Source organism: Pleurotus ostreatus, assembly GCF_014466165.1.
Source record: "Pleurotus ostreatus strain PC9 chromosome Unknown scaffold_10, whole genome shotgun sequence".
NCBI classification, from domain to species: domain Eukaryota; kingdom Fungi; phylum Basidiomycota; class Agaricomycetes; order Agaricales; family Pleurotaceae; genus Pleurotus; species Pleurotus ostreatus.
In genome coordinates this window covers 1,061,963-1,083,599 of record NW_023503165.1, presented here as the reverse complement: position 1 = coordinate 1,083,599, position 21,637 = coordinate 1,061,963, and the positions used below count along the sequence as shown (strand labels likewise).

Sequence of the window (21,637 nt, the reverse complement as noted above, 5' to 3'; positions counted from 1 at the left end):
AAATTTGACAGAATGATTGGAACAGTTACTGCCTCCGGCGAATGAAAGGCCTGAGACCTGACACGATTCAACAATTGCATGGAAGTTAGAAGTCCTTCAGCGGGGGTGATGCGCCCATGAACGAAAAGCGGAGTGAGGTAATCGTTGTTGTGATAAGGAAAACGCAGGAACGATATCGATGCAAAGAGTCCTTTATGGATGTGATAACCAGTATAACGTGAGAATCGCGACGTATCCTGGGCGTGGAGTACGGAATGCTATGGAGAAGTAATCTACACAGTTGAATCAAAACAGAGCAAGCAACATGGAATATGAAGACTTCAAAGAATAATCAATGCGAAATAACTTTAAGAGCTTGTTCTGACCTTGGGCGAATGTCGACTTGGAATGGATCAGGAATTCTATAGAAGGTGAAAATCAGTAACAGCAAGGGACGAGCGGAGATATGGGTCCAGACTAGGGGGTATACGAACCTGAACACAGAGTTATTGAAGTCTACCTTCGGCTCGATCACGTTGCCAAAGTCATCAGTTGCCTTGCTGATATCGAGAGTAGCCATCATGCAGACCATCAAGTACCATAGCGAGCTGTCAGTGAGGTTGGCTCCTGGGCATCGTCTACAAAACATGAGATCAATGGACGTGAGCACATGCGAGATATTTCAAATCCACCCTGACGCGCATTGCGGGGTGAATGCGGACGACGTTGCAGGGAAGATTGAAAATATGTATCTGATGCGCACCTTCGACCAAAGCCAAATACGTAGCTCTTAGGATCCATCTTCTTCTTGGTCACATCATCCGTCTCTTCCAGGAACCTTTCCGGAACGAATGCATGGGCATTTGGATACAGTTTTTCATCTCGCACGATAGCCCTATATGGATAAACGTGGCCAGCAATTGACCATCCGTTCAAACAAATATTGGAGTGGAGTGGCGAGATGCGTCGGGACCGAATGGCGACCGTGTATCAGCAATTCCGATTGTCAGGATGGGGGTAGTTGTCATGGGGGAGCACAAAATGAACAAAGGGAAGCCGTAAGCGCAAGAACTTCTTCGTAACTAAGGAGTATCTGCGTACCAAATGTTGCCGAAAATCTGGGGGGCGACCATATGGGCGAAGAAGTGCCATGTGTGTGAAGAGCATCGTGGAAATGGAGGGGCGAGAGGCGTGCGCATACCGCGGAATTATCAAGGCGAAATTTGATTCCGTGTGGGATAGGGTGTAGTCAGTATATGTTTACATCGAAAATTTTCAAGGAAGGTACCAAGGTACCACCGGGCGGGCGACGAGAGAATCATGAACTCACAAGTGACCCCTTGGGAATGAACATTCCATTGTAAACATCATCCTCCATCAATCGGTGAGGTAAACCTGGTGTCCCAAGATTAATACGCCAGCAAGCTTGTGAAAGCAGCGATTCTCTCACTCAGTGGCACTGGTGCGGCCCATCGGAGTGTTTCCTTATACAGAGCCTCAACTAAATTAACAACATAAGATGCCATTAAACCGGGTGCCATATGTCAACGTACCGTAGGGGAGGAAGGGCCTGTCGGCGAACGTTGGGAGCCTATCAGAACCAACAACAGAATCGATCTCCTTCTGTGCTTTGGCGAGCTCGGCAGGGTACTGCATGATGGCAAGAAGGAAGTGCGAGACAGCCGTAAGGGTGGTATCTATGCTGGCAGAGTACATCGAATTGGCGGTCCATTTCAAGTCGAATTCGAATGTCTCCGATCTCTTCTCCTCGTCATCCAATAAGAGCGTAGAGCAGAACGATGGTTTAGCAGTGCCGGATTTCTGCCTGGCGTAAACAAGGAGGCCAAATTATCATAAGAAGTGGATAACTCACCAAGGACGTCTTCACAAATTCATATGGTTCATCTACGAACTCTTCCATCTTACGTTTCCATTTCTGAGCACTATGAAGGAAACCTGATCCAGGAGCCCATAGCGGAAGTTTCTTGACTGTAATGCGTTTAGGAACTGTGAATGGATGCACAGGCAAAATGGATTACACACGTGAAGGGAATATATCAACGGGCCAAATGCCTCCCCCTGACGCAATTCGATTCGAAAGGATGTCCACACATTCATCAGCAAGCTTCAAGAATTTATCGTCGCTGGAACGAAGTTCGTAGCCGTAGACAGTCGAAAGAGTGAGACTTCCAGCGTATCTGAGAGGATACTCCTATGAAACTAGACCTCCATAACTCGTATAAATGACGGGACTCACAGTTTAGTATGTTTAACCCATTCGCTAGAATCGACGAGCAAGCGTTGCAAGAAAGCTTTTGTAGAGTTTTCGATGAGGGGGAAGTATTGCGGAATAACTTGGGTACCGAACGCGCGGTGCAGGAGTTTACGTTGCCGCCTGCTCTGGTCGCCGTAGGGGGTGAACGCAACCTACACGAAATGGAAGCTACGTTAACGTCAAGCCGGGACTCGTAGGACTGCGCTCACCATGTTCTCACACCCACAACTAATTAGCCATCAACACCGGTATCAGACGTGTCCACCATGCGAATGATGGAAGAATACTCACAGCTCACAGACCATCACCAGATATGGCTTGTCGGAGTAGGTAGATCCCTTGCGCTCCAGCAAGTCGAACGCCGCTTCGCTGGTATTCAAGAAAACGAGACCTTGACCGAGTACGTGCAAGTACGTGACAGATCCTTCACAGAAAATTAGCATCGTGGTGACATCTGAGCCACTAAAATAGACGAGCGCCGAGCAAGACATCCTTCCTTCCCTCTCCGTGATGCTACTTCTCTCCGACATGTTAGGAGAAAGAAAAAGGAGGGACCCAGCACATCAAGGGCGCAAAAAATTTGTAGTATGAACACCCACCAAACTCTTTCGCCCACTTCATCGCAGGTAGCCAAAGTTCTTTAGCAGTTAGGTCCAAGATATTGCCTAACAACGGTACAGGTTTCGGGCCTGGCGGTAGTGCACCCAGGCTCTTCTTGGATTTGCGTTGCCAGAGGTAAACGGTGGCCAGGAGAGCTCCTAGCGCGACGAGTGATGAAACACCCATGATATGAAGTTAAAAGAGTGCAGTAGGTGACGATTAAGAGTCCACCCAGTGGGATATAAACAATGTCGAGCGGGGTCAAGAGTTCGTTGCGGCTGCCTAGACGCGGTGGTGGTACGGGAAAGAGAGGGAGAACAAGACAAAACAGGAACGTGGACCCGAAATGTCGAACATGAAGATTGCAGAGGGTTTATGTAGGACTAACTTTAAGCGGACGGGGACGATGGGATCACGTGGTCGTATACTAGGGAAGTAAGATCGACCCATCCCAATGGTAGCGCCCGGACGCGCCCACCAAGTCCAGATGGTCCTTCGAACCAGAATGGGTTTGTCAAAACCCAAGATAAAACGAGAACGCTCGAGAACGGCGTATTGAATGAAACGCTTATGTAGCGACGGTGAACCCTCAAACTTCCTTACTATCTTCCATAACAGTAATTTGTGAATTTTGCAGAAGCCTTTGGCTGCCGTTGGGCCGTTGGGTAAGCGAATGATCGGAGGACATCGCCGACCCTGGTACAACGAGGGAGACATCAAAAGAGGGTTACGTGTTCCGGCGTCGTAAAACACGAAGAAAAAGACTGCGTAGTATAGACTGTGCATATGTAACGAGAGACATTGCGTAACTATCGTATCGTAACCTGCAACGTAGACCGATTCAAATGTCCTAATAACTATGTACACTTAAATCGGATATAGCGGATGATCTACTATGATTTAGTCCAGTATCAATCTGCAGGGATGGCTGTATAAAATGTTGCATCTCCGTCATGGATTGTGTGCATACCTCAAGGACGTCATAAATGTCATTGACAGTCTTTTGGCACGTCAGCAGCATTTTATATTCCGTCAGGCCCACGTCAGGCCTTGACAAAGCTACTTTTTGGATGCAGTGCTTGCTCTGCTCCAGTGTTCTGCGGGATGGTCCCATAAGTAAACTGATATGGTGGCTGATGGCCTAACAACTCACTGTGTAAGGTATTCCCATATTCCCTCCATATTGACACCTCCGTCGAACCCGACCCAGAGTAAATCACTCAGATTTTGAAGAAGTGTAATGACGTGTGGATTATATATTTTGTTATCCTGAAGTCGTGTCAACATTGACCAACGGCGTTCGGGGGAAAACATACCACGATCGTCTGAAATATATCACTAACACATTTAACCCCTGCAGGTATATGCGGTACCGTAATAAACGGCGCCCAGTTAATCATCTGCTTCAACTGTGTCGAAAGGGAGCTGATCGTCAAAAGCAGATGCGCGGACGTATGTCGAGAGTCTTTTATAAAGTTGCGCCGTTCTGGGAACGTCGATTTGAGCACTTTCTTCGACGTAGCCTGCAGTTGTTCGATCTGCTCGAAAATGGTGTCTAGGGCGCTGTTCAATGACTTCGTCTTTTCCTTATAGTCGTAATGAGGAGGCTTGAAGAAATTCTTCTTGATATAAGCGATACTTCTCTCGATTGCAAGGAGAGCCGTTTGAAGCCAGTCGTATAGGAAGCGGCCCACAGTAGTTTCAAGCAAAGATTTCTTCTCCTCGACCATCTCCCTCGCAACCAAAGGTGATGTTGGGCCACCGCGGAAGCTGTCTATGATGTTCCAGGCGGCAGAGCTGGTCTTGTCGAAATACCGGCCATCTAATGGTTTGAGGGATCTCCAATATTGATTCACTTGGCGTGTTAGTTCATCTCGCTTAGACTCTTCAAGTCCCTCACCCATGGTGGGGATAATCGAGACGTTCGAAAATGCGTCTAGGCCACATATCTTCGCAAATTGCAGCATATTTTTGAGAGGGGTGGGTCCGACTCTATTGGCCGAAAGCGAGTGGAGGTATAAGAAGCCGCTTGGAGAGAGAAGTCGCTTATGCCTATCAGGGTTGAATGAGGCGAGACAATATACGCAAAGTGCGGACGTGCTGCTCACAAATTTGCCAGCCAAGTGGTGATTTTCACAAGTATATCGACGTCGTGGGTCTCGTCAAATCCAGGGGTGTCGACGAAAACAATTTGCTCCTTTGTTTGGGGGTGGGCACAACGATATGCTTGTACGTCTTGTGTACACGGGTCAAGGCCATCACCAATGACTGCCCCATCTTGCAATCCGGTTGCAGTGTTAATGAACTACGGTTGCAACAGAAAAGTCAACAAGGAAAGAAGGACTTGAAAAGGGCGTCTTACTGTGCTTTTACCGGCTCCAGTGACGCCCATCAGACTGTCCGTGAAAGCTTAGATGCACGAAACAATATGTTGTATAATCCACGCACACTATGATCTTGTCCTCTTTAGTCAGATCCTGGATTTGGACACGGCCAGGCATGTTCGTAGATGAACGGGGTGATAAAAGGCGAGTACTCGATGATTTCTGCTGGGAGAGGGGGCTCGTTTGAGATCAAGACACGGTGAGAAGAAATGACCTTACTGGTGCTGGAGTACTAGGCGAGTTACTTTTGTTTACCGTGCCTGGTACCAACCACCTGGCAATTGGGCTGCGTTTGTGGACCTTAGGATTGAGCATTGACTTTCTGTAAAATGTTTTAGATATGTCTATCGCAGATCATCAGAGAAAGGGCTCACGGGGCGACAGCTTTCATAGTTTTGCCAATACACAAGCGGGTCATATCCATAGATAATTTTCCAACCCGCAAGGCGGCGTATCTGAAATGGTCGCTATTTGTGTACACCAAGCACCATATTGGGTTGATGGGAGTCCAATACAGAAGAATTCGGTGGTAAAGGATTCCGTCAAGGATCTTCAGTAATTCTTTATGGACACTCTTTAAATAGGTATTGAGGAAGATTTGCTGAACGTTGGAAGGATATCCCGACTCGATAGCATGTTCGACACGTTCCAGCAAACGTGCCAGGATGCCAAGGCTGCGACGAAAGTCGGGGGAGTTGTTGAGATTGTGAGGAGTTCTGATATCGAGAAGGTGGCTTTTGATGCAGAGGGCGAGTTCAGATGCCGATTTGGAGTCGTAAGCAAGGTTTGAGAAGGGTTTGCACGAGGGGGTGTCCATGTCGCCAAAAAGGTATGAGGAAGACTACGTCAAGTCGAGCTAAGGGGGTATGAGGAAATGAGATGAGGAGCCTAGCGTGCTTTTAAATGTGCCTTGAACACGCACAACCCACCAGGCGTATCGCAGCAATGTAAATCTCAGCGTCTACAAACTACACGATTTCAAGCTGCCAATGTCACGGTAAGAGGTACATACTTCGGCCGATGTCAGGGCGAGAGATGGCGCCAATAACAGAGCAAGGAGATGAAGGCGCGGTGACCCAAGGCGTTTGCATGAAATGAGGCGTCAACTTGGGATGGATCATTGAGGAATCCAACACCACACCTAAGAATAGAGAAGCCCATCCCATTGGAGCCAATAGATCCTTGTAAGCATTCGACATAAATTTGAGACGCTCAAATAGGCGTATATGGGACGATGCCATATTTGCAGGGGGTCAACACTGATAGTGGCGCGGAGAGACCGCAACGGCACAAACGTAAAGCGGCGCTGGATAGCTTGATATGCTTTATGAGTAAGGAGGGATTCCATGTGGCTTCGACGAGGCGAACTGCAAGGTCCCGCAATAAATCATGCTTGTAATGTTTAGCAGATACACTTCACTTAATGAAACAAAACATGAAACCCGATGACGAACGAGAGCAGTAAACAACACCGGAAATGAACAAGGATTGCCGTACTGCTGCAGTGGCAATCAAAGCTGGGCAGCTATGTTGTGCCCCATGATCCCGGGCCCGTTAAGTATATCCATCTCGGAGCGCCTTCAGAAGCTCTCAGAAGTCTCAATCCTGTCACGGTAATATTCTAAGCAACTCACGACACTCGTTGAACAAAGTTCGCAGCCTCGCACCTTCCACGCTCTGAGAGTGTTGCGTTCCTGACTCAGGAGTCTCCAAAGTCTTTAGAGACCTAGTTCTTAAGCCCAGCGAGCTACTCTTATCGTTTTGAGAATACCTTATGAGGCACCACACTCGAAATCAGGTTTTGCGTTCAGATCTTTCCTCGTAGATTACTGCACAATGGCGCGATGTGAGCCTCGTCGAGTTGATCCTCTTTTTACAAACATATGTTAGCGCTGCACCATTGCTTTTACCGCTAGTATTACGGCTCACCGTCCATTGGTGGAACGTTCGTTGCCTCACGTCTTCCGCATGCCGGAATCATTGTGATACTAGTTCTAGTGGTATGTCGGAAACAAGATTGTCCCGCGCCAAGCTTGATGTGATCCTGGCTTGACGGGAGTGCGCTAAGGTCTTCATGAGTTCTTGCATTCTGGCACACTCCTTGTTCATCGTAAATGACTGCCCAGCAGCGCAATATGAGCGTCTTTGAGTTAAATTTGGACGCATTGGACTCGGGGGGTTGGAGTGGGTTATAGAAGACTTGTTCTGCGGTGAAGACGAGTCAAGCCATCAACAATGAGCGCCAGAAGAGAAAAAGGCTCCGCCGACTGGGTGTGATCGGAGAGATACATACACGTGGCTCGCAGATCAAAATTTGAGCCTCGGCATCGTCGCCCTCTACGCCCGACAACGGCCTGCACCAGATATTGGTTCGCTATTGTTGGCGGCTAGAAGGAGCAGAAGTCACCAGGCCAGGGATTCCTTTGGAAGCCGCCTCCCAACCACAGCCAACCACCTGAGCCCGGTATCTAGGAGGAACGTGCGCCCCATTTGTGGATTCTTCAGTACTTCAGCTTGGACTCAAAGCTTGAGGATATCAGCTTGCTTTCCAACCCATCAGCATTGAAACTTGAAGAGGACCATGCGTATTGCACTGTCGCTGCTCTCTGTGCCCGTCTATGTAACCTGGGCCGCTCCTTCGCGGATTCGTGGGTAGTGTGGCCTCTATCCAAGAGAACTTGTCTGACGTTTTGCTTGCATTTGGCGAAGAAGTCCCTTTCTCTTCTTTCGCCGCAGATAACGATGAAATTTCTCAATTTCTGTCGGGACTGGACCCGTACCCCAATAAACCTCGGATCACGTTCAAGAACGACGGGACATTCAAGATCACCGTATTCTCGGACTTGCACTTCGGGGAGAACCCATGGGATGACTGGGGACCAGTGCAGGATGCGAATAGCCTGAAGCTCATGAGGACGGTGCTCCCAAGCGAGAGGCCAGATTATGTGTTAGTATTATTCTATGATTCACTATAGAAGCTCCGTTCATTCTGGAGGGTCTAGCGTAATCAATGGGGACTTGATCACTGGTGAAAGTACGTGCATACCAGCAGTTTACTGAGAAACAGACTTACTTGCAGACACTCGAAGATACCTTCAGGGAGAATTCGACGTCTCTTATTGACGAAATAATGGGGCCTATCAACGAGGCCAAGATTCCTTTCTCTTCTACCCAAGGCGTAAGTGTGCCACGATTGCCTCCTCGGTCGATTTACAGACATGCGGCTTACACGCGGAATACACGCAGAACCACGACAATCAAGCCAATATAACACATCTAGAGGAAATCCAGCGCGAATTGCGCGTTGCTCCTATGAGCTACACGCGTACTGCACCTAAGGGAGTTGGTGGAGCTGGAGGGGAAGGGAATTACTGGGTCCCGGTCAGTTTATAGATGAGAGGAGACTACAAACGGATATAACTTACTCTTTTCTTGAAGGTATACTACAGTGTTCATGGTATGTCCATAATCGCGCTCTGAGTTCAGGCTGAATGAAATGTCTCGGAACGTCTTGACGCGTCCAGACAAAGTTCCCGCTTTGATTTTATGGTTCTTTGACTCTCGAGGTACGATGCCTGCCCCTTAAATAAGTAAAGTCATTCATTCATACTCATTTGATAGGTGGATTCAGTCCAGGCAAAACCTCACAGCCAGTCGATGATTGGGTAGACGAGTCCGTTGCAAGGTGGCTTGAGCGTGAGACTCGAATAATGAACGATGCTTGGGGGCCCGCTGAAGGTCGACAGGCGTTAGCGTTTGTGCATATCCCCCCGTGAGTGCACATTTCCCCTTTACTTCCAGCTGATTATGAGCTGTAAAGTATGGACCCATTTGGCTGACGGACGACTTGATTCTTTTTACTTGTAGGCATGCAATCCAGGCTGTACAAGCCACCCTGGACCCAGATACTAACCCAGGTTTAGACGGTAATTCCGTATTTCCTGCTGTGCGTACAGGGTTGTACTTACGCGAATGATCGCTAGCCGATACACTGGGAGGCGGGTCGACGCAGGCTACCGTGGACTCCAACGACCTTGGCAACGACGAGGTGTGGTGGAGTGCCTTGACGAAAAACGTAAAGAACTTAAGAGCAATCGTTTCTGGACACGGTACGTTCTGAGTCTCAGTCGTCGTCATTATCCTCCAGCTCATGTTTGTCATGATGCTTTATCATACTCTAGATCACGGAAACGAATGGTGTGCTCGCGAGCCAAAGGCAGATGTAATATTCTGCTTTGACAAACACTCGGGATACGGCGGATATGGCGACCGCTCCTGGGGCTTTGGCGTTCGCAATTTCCTTTTCAACTCACCTAAACCTGAGGCCCCGCTGGAGACTTGGATACGGCTGGAATCGGGTGTTACGCGAGCGAAGGTGGTGCTGGATTCGAATTTCGATGTTTAGGCATTTATGATTAGGTGGATTGCGGTAAGTCTGGACGATTCTCTGTTGACTAGTATGGATGATGCCACAATGTTACAAGGTCTATGCCATATACCCAAGAAATGATTGAAAGACATTGTAGGCGTGCAAATGCAACGCAGCGAATGGTGAAAACAAAGTTCAATCAATTGAGATACTGATCACCCATCGACTTGATCTTTGGGTCAACCATCGACAAGATATCAAGGGTGTCTGTCTGCACGCCTAATTTCAGGGCCCCATGCATATACTGCGAGAAACTGGAAGACTCACGAAAAGTTCTTCCCTAAAGTCTTTGCCTTTTTGGCTAATAATTTCACTAACGCGGGCCAGATTAGCTGGCGAGCCCCCTCTTCGGCGATCCGTCCAACGAACTTCCCCACGAAATGTATCGCCACGCGCATCACGTATGGTATGTCGCGGCATAGGTCCTAATGGCAGAATCTAGGTTGATTGTTTAAATGGACGCAGGGACGTGGTCCGTGAATGAGAGGGCGCTCAACACGTTCAATACTTAGCAAGAGGGATATATAAGGAACAAATAACGCTGCCTTATCTTTCGTTAAAGAATGTTATTGTCACTATATACACCAATGATGCAAGACGATCTGTGCCGTCGACTTCAAACTATAAGAGGGTCGATGTCGTGTTGGCACAACAAAATGTCGGCACAACGAAATTGTGTGTTGTACATCCCACGCAACGGTACATCTGAAACAAGTCTTCCCATCGATGGTGAAGAGTCCGTAAGATGTTTGCACATGACGTTTGAGAACAAAAGTCTAGAGTCCTGAAGGAATTTGATACGTAAAGGTGTGGAACAACGAAGAACAGTTGCAATCGGCGCCGCAATCAAGATATTGATCACAGCTAATGTGGCTCTACATTTCGTAGAAGGAATACGTCCCAGGTCTCTACCGTTGCTGAAAGGCCACAGTCAAGTTGTTTGTTCCACGAAGTGAGATAAATAATGGGATACAGCCAATGTTCAGATGCTTGCATAACTTAGGCTCAGGAATAGGAATACAGTTTATCGAAAAGATACTGCGGGATGTGATGGTAGCGCCAAAAGAGACAACACTTCTGTTGTTAAATCAATGTAAATACTGATCACGGATGGGTTTGACTTTTGGATCAACGGCCGACAGAATATTAAGCGTATCCGTCTATATCGCTACACGTCAGAGCCATGCCAAAAGACGGGCGGGAAAACTCACGAAAAGTTCCTCTCTGAAGTCTTTGCCTTTCTTGCCAACGACAAAATCACTGGGTTCCCTGACTTCCATCGATGTAACGTATGCCCCCTTCATCAACTCTTCCTCAGAGGATTTCGCTAATGCGGCCCAGACGAGTTGACGTGAACCCTCCTCTGCGGTACGCGCAACGATCTTTTCGAAGAATTGTGTCACCATACGAATCCCAAACGGCAGGTCACGGCGTAACTCGGAATAGCAGAACCCAGGATCGACACTATTGACAGCGATGGAGGGGGATACATGATCGTTGAAGGATAGCGTGCTCAAAACGTTTAGAACTAAGCAGCGAGAGGTGAGTGATAGGTTAACTGTGGTGACCATGCGCTCTTACGTTTTGTTAAACAATAACGCGCGTTAGCGTCCCTGGGAGCGGGGCGACGGTCAGCGCCAACCAAATAAATCTGTAAGTGAGCTACTCACAGGGGAGTATATTTCTCTTTGCCCGACAACGCGGAAAGTACAGACGATTGGCCAAAGACGCCTTTCGGTATTTCTCCGAACTGGTGCATACCGCTAGCGACGATGGTCACCCTCGGAGTGGTCTTGAATGCCTCTGCTGTCTTCACCAACTTCGGGAGCAGGCGCAAAAGGAGTAGCGTAGGAGAGATATAATTGACCTGAAGACTATTGACCAAAATCAGCAGTATTCGAGCGTGTGGGGGAAACAAAGTGCTCACTTTTGCTCCCAGCCGTCTTCAGTGTCCTCATACCGGGGAAGGGACACAGCGGCATTATTAACGAGGATATCCAATCGTTCGACCTCCTGCTCAAATCGGTCTGCAAATGCCTTGACCGAATCAAAGCTACTCAGATCAACAAGCAATAGCTCGGCACGTTCGAAGCCAGTAACCTCCTTGATTCCTGCACCACAAATGAGGTTAAGTCATCACACGCGCAGAAATAGACCACGAACTTTCTATAGCGGCAGTGCCCCTTTCCTTGCTTCGACACGCAAGCAACAAACGTGCGGGATTCATGGTCGCGAAATGTCTTGCTGCCTCCCATCCCAGCCCAGTATTGGCACCAACCACCAAAACGACTTTGCCTGTCAAGTCGTACTTCTCCAACGGCGGCACCTTGCCAAGTTGCTCCTTGAACAGAGAGGGGATGCTTCGGTTACCCATTCTATGCCTGGTAGAGGAATTCAGCGGAAAATATTGGTATCGTAGCGAACAACGGATACAATATATACTATCTGTTAAAGATAGGGGTTCCGCAGCCGTTCATCTGGAAGCGTACGCCGGAACCGTCGTCAGCATCGTGCCGTTCAGAAACATCGCGCAACCCTTCTTAGCCGTTCCTTAGCCCTGCTTAGAAATGGGTCTGCAACAATGTGGTAGATGTGACGTGAGCACGCCAGATCCTTGCTGCGGTTTGAGGTATCATAGGTGGTTCAATTACTCATCTCGCTTTCAATATGTACATGCCAAGTCTGAATCTCGAGTTTTGCTTCCGCGTTTTACCTTCATCCGTGTAGCAAATCATATATCCGCCATGGCCTCCTGCATTCGCATGGGTCCTCTCCTAACCCACTGATCGGGTGTTAACCGTTCCACCTTGTCGTCGACGCGCACGGCGAAGAGGAGGTCATTATGCGGCGAGAATGCCCACAAAGATGGATCAGGGGCAGGCGTGGATGTTATGGCATGCATCTCGTTCCCTGCATGAAGACAATATCAGCGATGCACGAGTGGAAGGGTAGTGCGACTAGCGACGGGCTCCACGGGGACGCAGCAGTCGCGACTGTCGCCGTGATGGACGGCGGACTTACGGATGATATTATGGGTGAAGTGATCCAGATTCTACAAGGGGAGTGTAAGCGGGAGTTCAGTAGGCGGTGGTAAGAAAGTCCATACGAGATCATTCTTGTCATATCCTGATTTTTATGTATGTATAAGCATCACAGTCGCTACCCTTGAGTAAGGGCTGTACTTACCAAAGGGGTCTAGAGGATTACAAGTCAATAACAGTAGTCAATGTTGGACAGAGCAGCGCTAAATGCTCACTTTCGATCTCTTCTCCGGCTACCAAGAAGCCAAAAAAGAAGAAAGACTTCAGACAACCACAGCGCGGAGTCAGCGAAGAGCAATGAAGACATCAACGTAGCAACCGACGCACTGCTATAACCGTAGCTGGAATCGTCATCCACTGAAGCGAAGCCCAAATCTGAAACGGCTGGACGTGGATAAGTGCATGAGCGGAGTGTTCGCGCGAGATGGTGCGAAGAAGACCTACCAGAGCTAGGCAGAATATCACCGTCACTGCCCATAAGTGGAAGGAGTACCTACGAAACCGGAGTCAGCGGAGGCGTTGGGGATGCTATGCACGAAGCGGGCACTGACGAGAATGGTATAGGAGTTGTGAGCACTCTTTCTAGGCCTGTCAAGGCATCCACTAGCTGGTTGAGTGACAGAAGTAGTACATCTAGACAGGAGTGAGATCAATGACGCGTGTCTAGATTGAAATACACGAACTTTGGGTGGGGACATCAAGACACTTCCTCGCCTGAAGTGCAGAGACATACGAGCCCTAATACGATGTCAGTTAGACCTCGACGCGCTCTCAATAGCCATGCATATCGTGTACATACTAGATACAACGATATCTCAAGTGGAATGTTATGCGATATCGTCTTATTCTTCATCAATGTCCGTACTTTTGCGGCCTTCTTCCCCTCTAACGCTAACCCGTTCTTCGTCAGCCTCTTAACGATCAACGAGAAGGGAAAGATATCGAAGATCTGGCATCTTGGAGGCAAGCTGGCAGGAAGAAGATATGCCTCGTCCTTCCGATTGAGCATTGTACTCCTCACAGTACTACGACGGCGAAACATGGGATACGGCGGTGGGTGGGGGTTGAGATGGCCGCCAGGAGATCTTCCGTAGTCCGGAACGGGGCCACGCGTAGTGTTTGGCAGAGGCAGGTCCGTTTCCGATGCAGACGTTATCGTGATAGTCATTGGCTGTGGCGAGAAGTAGTCCATGTCAGGCGATGACCTGTCGCCGGGTTCCGCTGACATAGGGCGCACAACAGGAGAAGCCATATCAGGCCGACGCGGTATCCCCGCTGGAAGCGCGTACTCCGGGAGGAATTTAACGAGGTGATACAGGTCCTCATAGTATATCCCATCCTCGCCGCGAAGATAGTGCTTGATCGCAACGCTGAAGGCTTCGAGGAGGTTGAGCGCAGACTTTTTCTCGATGATTGTTCTGGCCTTCAAGGTTTCGGGGGTGAGATGTGCTGTGGGTGTTGTTTTGGCTGCATCATCTGCGTAGGTAGACCCGATGAGGCGTCGACCCGGGACTAGCAAATTGGGTAAGAAAGACTGACCTGGAACATGGAACCATATCGAGCGCGCAAAGACGCGACTAGCGTGGATAATCTGGGCCCATAGCCTTCTACCTTCATTATATCGCTCGAATGAAGATGTCGTCCTGTAGGAAACCACAAACCCGAGTATAGTACCTGTCCTAGTGGTATCTCCGCGTCAACATCGTCCGCAGTGTCGTCGAGGTTGATTCATCACGTACGCGGTCAGCATGATCGGCTTGATGGACAAGTCGTACCAGTTGTGGCTGACAACCGTAACCGCAGTCGCCCAGAAACCATAGAACAGCAGGATATGCCAACAACGAAGCAAAGCAGTCGCCAGGAGCGCGTTCACGAAGCTTGCTGCCGCAGGCCTCCGTCGAGGAGCGAAGCTACCAATATATTTCAACAAGAAAGCTCAATGACAGATGAAACATGCAGCGTACGGATCGGGAACCTTGAACCCTTGAGCCGCCATTGCCTATCGACAGCCGTGTTATGTGAAGATCAACACCGACGGCAGAGAAGGGGACTCACTGGACTACCCATTGGTGTGCTGTTGTAGGGCATCGCAGGCGGCACGTAGGCTTTAGGCAATCGAGTGAGACTGGTGCTGCGCCCTTGCATCACGTCGGGCAATAGTATGGTAACATGCTAGCTTTCTTTCACTAGTACCGCTTGCTGGTTCTGGTCGCCATGCAACTGCAGGCCATACTAACCGCCGAATTCGAGCCTCGCTGTAACGTATACCAGAAGAAAGACCGCAAGAATTATCCAGCATGAAGAAGTAATGGAATGGCTTAAAAATATTCAAGTTGGAATCAGACAAATGAATAGACGCTTGAAGGGCGGCTATTCAATGTTTTCGATTGCTTGACCTCCCTTGTTAATCAGTTGTAAGTTGTTGATGCTCGCAGTCTGCAGATAGCTCATGTATTCAACTTGGATCCCCAGACGCGCACACAATAAGTGAGTGAGTGCCAAACCAGCTTACTCGTCCGCGCATCGAACGGGTCAACACGCCACGAACGGACGGCCTCATCGTGTCAGTCGGCGATCTATGGAAAGCTACGCCGCAGCTCCCTCCTGATCTATCTGTTCGCTCGCCGTTGTTCCAGCGTACTTGGCGGCGGCGCGATCACTTTAGTGGTATCAAGCCGTGGACGGGTGGACGGGTGAACGACCCTCGAAACTTTGAGCCACATGCTTTGGGCGTTGCGGCGTTGTGAGATTTGAGCTCGACGTGCTCCACCGTTATTGTTGCCCTGTCTTCGTAGCTTCATCGACCGGCGAGTGAGCCGAGTGTCAGAGAGCCTGTGTCGAGGTCGAGTCAATGATCCCGTCTGAGAGGGGCAAGCCGAAGCAGGGACGGCTTAAACTTAAGGAATACGAGGGGAAACGAAAAGAGGTGAACGCGAACGGGAGTGAGCAATGCAAGTGAGGGAGGTACGCACCATCGGCGTTGGATACAGGTAGTGGGAACGAATCAGTTTGAAACTCACCCAGTACAGTACGGGTCGTAGCTTGGTAGGGTTCCAGGATCGGGATGTAAACTTAAACTCGCAGGGCACCTCTACCGTCCACCGTCCACGATCTCCTCTCGGCGTCGCCACCTCTCACTTGGAACCACAATACGAAACGGACACGATGACGTACCTGGTTCGCAATCGGTCTGAGACGACGGATCGAAGCAGTCAAGCAGTGGGCCGCGTATTGATCCAGATGTTGGAACTGCAAGACGCTGTCAGCGAGTCGGGTTGTAAGATGGAAATGAGCTAATTTCCCCGCTTCCGACTGAATAGCCGACGCCAACTGCGGGAACTACGTGACCGTGATAGAGTCTCTATTGCAGCACACGTTCGCTGAAGCTTGACATACTTTCTCTGTAAGCACCTCACGCTTGGGTGCGACTACATTTCAGTTCGCTGCGGACCCGTTTCCGGCGTTGAAGTACCAAAAGTTTCTTCGTTGTGGCCCTTGCCCGAAGATTGCCATGCAGCACCAGCCGCTGGGTACAGTCTGATAGGTAAGTTGAAGCGGGAGTTGGAGGCGAGGAGAGAGGCATGCCAATTCACATTTTCTGTTTCCCCGCTGAAACCACTTAAGTCGTAGTGCGTGAGTAGTCCATCTCTCAACCAGCGATGCCTCTTGATAAACTCCCCTGTGCCCTCTTCCTTCTTCCCAGCACGCCACCGAACTGCTTGGACACGCCAAGCGTACGCTTTCGGGGAGGATTCTATCTGCCATGAGTCCATGACAGTCTCGTATGCCAAGATCAGTTCATCAAACAATTTTCCCACTTATTATCGACGTCTGAGAGAAGCTCGAACTTCGTCTTGGAATATTAATGGGCTCTTAGATAAGTTTTTCCTCTACTTACCTGCCATTGGTCGCTTCACAAGCAGTATTGCTTCTTCACCGAATGTTTCCAGACGTTCCCTTCGTGTTTTGATCCACGTTCATTTGATCATCATATATAGGTCACCCGTGAGCAAACCGGCGCCTCAAACTTCCCTGCGTTCCCAAATGGAAGAGTGTCGCACTCCCCCAGAGCGCAGCAGCAGCCTAGATAGCTTTCTCGACGTATCTGAAGTCGTTCTGACCGCACTCAAAGATATCAGTGCCGTTTCTCCAGTGCCATTCTTAGGCGACGCCGCGAAGCTCTCTCTCGTTATCTTGAAAACTGTCCAAGTCAGTCTCCATATCTCCCGTATCTATACTTCGCAGCCGTTGAGCCAGGTCACTAGGCGGTCAGAAAGAATAAAGCGCTATGGACTGGTTTAGCGGTAGATATAGCCCGTCTGGTGGCTGTAGTAGCCGCGAAGCTTGACGACACCGCCTCTTGCAATCTAGACAGCGATACGCTGGATCAAATCAAGCAACTGAATCGGTGAGTCCAGTATCCCTACGTGTGCCACCCCATGGCTTCACCAGCGCCCAGCGTGTTACAGGGTATCGAAGACGCGGTCAGACGAATGGTGGCTCGAAATATCTTCACACGTATCATGGGCTCCAGAGGCGATGCAGCGAAGGTGCAAAAGTACCGCAGAAGTCTTGATCTGGCGATCGATATATTCGGGGTGAGCTTTCGCGACACGGGGGGGGGTGCACGTCGGTGGCGCTCACCGCGACGATAGGTCCGTGCGGCGCTCACGAATGCCGAGAATATGCAGCGGATTCGGTTGGCGCAACAGAGGCTGATTGCGGGCCAAGAGGGTATGCACTCCAAGCAAGACGAATTGCTCTTGAACCAGCGAATGGCGACAGCGCTTCTGCGAAAGATCGACACGAGCATAAGCACCCAGGCGGGTTCGCTGGCTTCCCCGCCGCCTGCCGTGATGTCCATCTGCCCTGAGCACGCAACGTCGGCGTCCCCCACTCACTCTGCCACCCCGTCCTCTCCGCTCAAGGGCTTTCCTCACGTCGTTCCGGAACACGCCAATATCACCGTCATCGCCGGTGACAAAATCGTGAACAACATCAATTCGGTGACCCACAATTCCCACTCTCACCGGGTGAAAACTGTCAATACGACCAATTCGCACAACACATATAAAACCGCCAGATCAGGGGGTACGTCAGCTCCTCTGCATTGCCCGCTCGCTCGCAAGTGTGTTTTGCTCACGCTACATATATAGCGGCACGGGGCAGGCGAACCCGTCAGCAGAGGGACCCCTCTCTTCATGCCGTTTGACTGGGAGCGACGTATTACGGCCGCTCTGGTTCTTCGACTTCGATTTACTACATAGTGGAGGCATTGTGTTTTAACCAAGAATGCACTCAGCGGCTTTATCTCAGCCTTGGGTCTCGTGCTCTCTCAAAGAGGCATCGAAGCGAAGAGCGAAGAGCGGGTCCCGTGTGGGCAGGTGGCAAGCGATCAACACCAACGCTCTGGCTCCATCTTTACATCGCGATGAGGCAGCCGACGCACCCGGATTATCGCTCAGTGCTTCGTCCAACCCAGGTACCATTGTCCAATACTGGGTCCCATACTCATTGGTATTGCTGCTTGCATGCAACCAGGGACGCCTCCGCCTATCGATAGCTAGTTGCTGTAAGTCGGAGTGCGGCCGGGTTGGGCACGCAGGCGTACGTAGATGCGATACAGCATGCTGCCCTCGTGCACTTCAACGCCTGTGCAACGTGCCATCTACAAATAGCGAAAACTCCATAACGCGGAGGCCGGCGGCGCCTCGCTCACCCATGCATGGCATCAGCAACATCAACATCAACAAGAAGCGAGGAGTGCAGGCTTTGGGGCCCTTGTGACTGGTCACCCGGCCTGGGGCTGGTCCATATATAAGCTAAAGGGCACCCTTCCCAGTGCTGCGCTGTGCCTCCTGCTCTTTCCGTCCTGCTGACTGCTCGTATTCGCACAGATATAAAGAAAGCGGCTCCCAGATTGCCTTTGAAGGCACTATCTCGCAGACTCGCACCAAGACGGTGCGGAACGCTAATAGCACACGCCTGCCTCAATGGGAGACCCAGAGGCCCTGTGCCCGGTAAGTGTACGCGGACGTGCTGACCCAAGAAGGCGATCGGCAACAGCCTCGAGATTTCAAATTCCTGGACCTGTGGCGAATTCATCTCAGCTGCGAGTAGTGTTAGTGTAAGCTAACAGCTGCCATATCCCCAGATTCGCACCGAGATATCTCACAGCCAATGCCTTTCCTGCTACGGCGGCGTGATTCTGCTATTCTTGACCGTATGCCTGCGTATAACCGACGTTTTCAAATAACTGATCAGAAGTGGTTAGAGCAGGGATAGTGTTAGGATTCCTACTGGACGACTTCGCCCCGGTTCGCCCCTCGAAGAGTATAATGAAGGCAGAAGACTCACAGGTTATCATCACAGGTTTTCATGTTCTGTGTTGTCTCCGATCGCCGTTTGGAGTGACTATCAAGGACCTAGTGAATCCTCTTGGATCTGCTGGACGCTCTTCGGGAACTGATCTGTCTTCGCCTCCGAAATCTGGCTTTCCCTCTAACGCATGCTCACGATGAATGTGGGTTAGAGATACGCTGGTTGACTAATCCACGTTCGCTATCAACAACATGTTTTTCTCGGAGACTCCCACTATCATCTTCGACTCGCCCTTCCGAGCGCGCCAAAGATGTGGTCATCTCACTGATCCGCCGAATCGACACCGTGGATATGATCATCTCTCGGAGCGATGGTGCATTTTTTATCTTCCCGCACACTACATTCTCACCATACCCCTCCCCTCCCGGAGCAAGATCTGGCAGTTCAGCGTAGCGATTCCTCGTTTTCAACTTGTGTGTTTTATGACCACCTTAGGCCTCCTATGTACGAGTGCCTTCGCACAGAGTTCTTATGGTATTGAAAATTTACAACAGCACTAAGCTCTACAAAATATCATGCTACATGGTCCTGCAAAGTATCGATGGCAGCGTGAATTTTGGGAAGGAACTGCGTATACATCGTAGCAGTCAGGATACCCAAAGTGAAAGCTAGGGGGACTTTCAGGTTGTCCAAGATAGTAGCAACGGTTTCGCCACCCTTGGTCACCTTTGCCGCATCCTTCGGGGTCGCTGAGACACCGTCTTTCTTGGGCGCTGGCGATACGGGGTTGAACAGACGAGTGGAGGTCTGCGCGTAGAGCAGAGCTGGGAGGCCGTCTAAAGACGTTGCGTTGTTCTCCGCCCAGTAAGATTTGAGGCCCTTCTTTGGGCGAGGTGGTTCGCTAAGAGTCGATGGATCTAAAGCGAGCTCGGCGTCGCGGTCGAGGTTCTGCATCGGGATGGACATATCAACCAGTTTGCTACGGTGGCCTTTGAAGTCGTAGTAGGGGACGGCGTATCCGCATGACTATTGTGGACAGTGAGTCAAGAAAGATTCAGGACGTATTGAGGATGATGCGTACCGTGCCGACTTTGTAGACGTCAACCATGATGACAGCCCTGGAGCCTGGCTTGCGCACGGATGGCGGCAGGAGTTCTTCGTACTCTGGTGTACCGTATTCATAGACGGTTCCTTCGTGAATGTCTCAACGTCACATTCAAGATGTCCCCTGCGGCTGGTACTCACCTTTCCCGAACAACCTCACGATGCGTGGAAGACCCTCGAATGCATTGAACAAAATCGTAATTCTCCCATTCTCTCGTAGATGGGCGATAGTCTCATTTCCTATCGGAATCCAAGCGCAACCCGTCCATATCAGCTACGACGAACAAGTTCCAGCGCTGCGAGAATCGCACTCACCGCTCCCAGTCAGATCCTCGTACCACACTCTGCGCGAATCCACGACATGGAAGGAGCCTTCCAGCCCTTTGGGCGAAACGTTAACATGACCGTCGCTCTTCAGGGGGGCTGTCGACACCCAGAACATTTGCTGCTTGAGGATCCATGTGATGAGATTTTCGGGGATTTCTTCGAAGAATTGGCCCATCGTGTGTTCGTATCGCAGGCAGATACCTGGTATGAGTCAAAGTGGAGGTTGGTGGCGACCCACGCGGGTGTCGCAGTCAGGGGAGCTTGACGCAGGATACTCCCATCAGCCAGTGGTCAGCGCTTCAGCCAGTAGGGCAACGTGCTCGTAAGTCCTTTAGTACCCCACGCATCACGCTTGCTCCTGCAGCCTTGAAGGTACTGTGCATGGCAGCATTCGAGTGTAATGTCCGTATCAGTGGCGACCGCAAAGCACTATGATAAGTTGAAGATACAGTGGGGACCTTGTCGCCGTGTGGCGCATGATACGGTTTGTCAAAGAGTCCGCGGTCACAGACCCCATAGGTACCCCATTATGGCCAGGCTTCGAGTTCTGGTACATTTCTTCTTAGATAAAGTCAAACCCGTTATTTTACTATTATTAGAGCCAAGACCCGCCCCCGTCTCGTACAATCCCAAGTTATTTAGAGTGCAATACGCCCGTATGATCAAATTAAAGATTCTTACCCTCGAAAGTCTCTCTGGGCCCAGAAACCACAAGAAGGGGCAAGTTTGATAGCAATATGTTCTACGGACTCAGCTGATATGTTCCTGCAAGGAACAAAATCTCCCATGGACAGCGTCGTAACGCATAACGGCTGGGTCCAGACGCCACTAAGCCCGGAAGACGGTCTGTACTATTAGTGCCCCACAGTGCCTCCGTGTCCCCCTGGAGGTGACGGAGAATGAGTTACGCATTCTTGCATTTTGGGGTCAGCGGTAATATGACGCCTTCATCACAGAGGGCGCCGTGTATCCCACCTGGCTATGTCTCTGTTGTTTTGTTATTTCCGGGGTGGTGAGAGAGAGAGCAGATGATTCGCTGAGGTACTATGATCGAAGGACTTAAGCGTACCCCCAGAATGAAGCTAGCACTCACACAATTAATCGATGTATGATCAACACCCCATCGCGTAGTCGACCAGCGCTTTGTTCCGCTGCGGTGAAACATAAATGCAGACTA

General features: G+C 50.2%; 9 protein-coding genes across 9 annotated transcripts; 3 read left to right on the top strand and 6 right to left on the bottom strand.

The window, feature by feature from the left end:
* Positions 1–331: 331 nt before the first annotated feature.
* On the bottom strand, positions 332–1,112 carry PC9H_002123 (uncharacterized protein; the record flags this gene model as incomplete). The annotated part of the gene is made up of 4 exons (XM_036771765.1): positions 332–401; positions 474–617; positions 743–874; positions 1,081–1,112. 4 exons carry the CDS (start codon positions 1,110–1,112, stop codon positions 332–334), a joined length of 378 nt encoding a protein of 125 aa, XP_036626386.1.
* A 276-nt stretch (positions 1,113–1,388) lies between these two features.
* Positions 1,389–3,040, bottom strand: PC9H_002122 (uncharacterized protein; the record flags this gene model as incomplete). The annotated part of the gene is made up of 8 exons (XM_036771764.1): positions 1,389–1,480; positions 1,533–1,800; positions 1,853–1,968; positions 2,023–2,177; positions 2,237–2,406; positions 2,464–2,482; positions 2,546–2,678; positions 2,854–3,040. 8 exons carry the CDS (start codon positions 3,038–3,040, stop codon positions 1,389–1,391), a joined length of 1,140 nt encoding a protein of 379 aa, XP_036626385.1.
* Positions 3,041–4,003: 963 nt separating this feature from the next.
* PC9H_002121 (uncharacterized protein) lies at positions 4,004–6,055 on the bottom strand (the record flags this gene model as incomplete). The annotated part of the gene is made up of 7 exons (XM_036771763.1): positions 4,004–4,123; positions 4,171–4,906; positions 4,963–5,159; positions 5,217–5,250; positions 5,303–5,403; positions 5,458–5,560; positions 5,613–6,055. The coding sequence occupies 7 exons, from the start codon at positions 6,053–6,055 to the stop codon at positions 4,004–4,006; spliced, it is 1,734 nt and encodes a 577-aa protein (XP_036626384.1).
* A 1,764-nt stretch (positions 6,056–7,819) lies between these two features.
* PC9H_002120 (uncharacterized protein) lies at positions 7,820–8,631 on the top strand (the record flags this gene model as incomplete). The annotated part of the gene is made up of 5 exons (XM_036771762.1): positions 7,820–7,886; positions 7,948–8,185; positions 8,241–8,272; positions 8,328–8,416; positions 8,485–8,631. 5 exons carry the CDS (start codon positions 7,820–7,822, stop codon positions 8,629–8,631), a joined length of 573 nt encoding a protein of 190 aa, XP_036626383.1.
* A 103-nt stretch (positions 8,632–8,734) lies between these two features.
* On the top strand, positions 8,735–9,643 carry PC9H_002119 (uncharacterized protein; the record flags this gene model as incomplete). Its single annotated transcript, XM_036771761.1, has 5 exons — positions 8,735–8,804; positions 8,860–9,010; positions 9,106–9,164; positions 9,222–9,347; positions 9,420–9,643. The coding sequence occupies 5 exons, from the start codon at positions 8,735–8,737 to the stop codon at positions 9,641–9,643; spliced, it is 630 nt and encodes a 209-aa protein (XP_036626382.1).
* Positions 9,644–10,755: 1,112 nt separating this feature from the next.
* PC9H_002118 (uncharacterized protein) lies at positions 10,756–12,041 on the bottom strand (the record flags this gene model as incomplete). The annotated part of the gene is made up of 6 exons (XM_036771760.1): positions 10,756–10,827; positions 10,879–11,195; positions 11,249–11,280; positions 11,338–11,541; positions 11,595–11,778; positions 11,831–12,041. The coding sequence occupies 6 exons, from the start codon at positions 12,039–12,041 to the stop codon at positions 10,756–10,758; spliced, it is 1,020 nt and encodes a 339-aa protein (XP_036626381.1).
* A 357-nt stretch (positions 12,042–12,398) lies between these two features.
* Positions 12,399–14,853, bottom strand: PC9H_002117 (uncharacterized protein; the record flags this gene model as incomplete). The annotated part of the gene is made up of 14 exons (XM_036771759.1): positions 12,399–12,577; positions 12,689–12,719; positions 12,774–12,793; positions 12,854–12,862; positions 12,924–12,969; positions 13,036–13,092; positions 13,153–13,201; positions 13,260–13,341; positions 13,392–13,446; positions 13,508–14,157; positions 14,248–14,387; positions 14,448–14,618; positions 14,673–14,707; positions 14,764–14,853. The coding sequence occupies 14 exons, from the start codon at positions 14,851–14,853 to the stop codon at positions 12,399–12,401; spliced, it is 1,614 nt and encodes a 537-aa protein (XP_036626380.1).
* A 1,899-nt stretch (positions 14,854–16,752) lies between these two features.
* Positions 16,753–17,994, top strand: PC9H_002116 (uncharacterized protein; the record flags this gene model as incomplete). The annotated part of the gene is made up of 5 exons (XM_036771758.1): positions 16,753–16,917; positions 16,974–17,116; positions 17,168–17,306; positions 17,364–17,803; positions 17,865–17,994. 5 exons carry the CDS (start codon positions 16,753–16,755, stop codon positions 17,992–17,994), a joined length of 1,017 nt encoding a protein of 338 aa, XP_036626379.1.
* Positions 17,995–19,602: 1,608 nt separating this feature from the next.
* PC9H_002115 (uncharacterized protein) lies at positions 19,603–20,635 on the bottom strand (the record flags this gene model as incomplete). The annotated part of the gene is made up of 4 exons (XM_036771757.1): positions 19,603–20,055; positions 20,111–20,220; positions 20,275–20,373; positions 20,449–20,635. The coding sequence occupies 4 exons, from the start codon at positions 20,633–20,635 to the stop codon at positions 19,603–19,605; spliced, it is 849 nt and encodes a 282-aa protein (XP_036626378.1).
* Between the last annotated feature and the right edge of the window lie 1,002 nt (positions 20,636–21,637).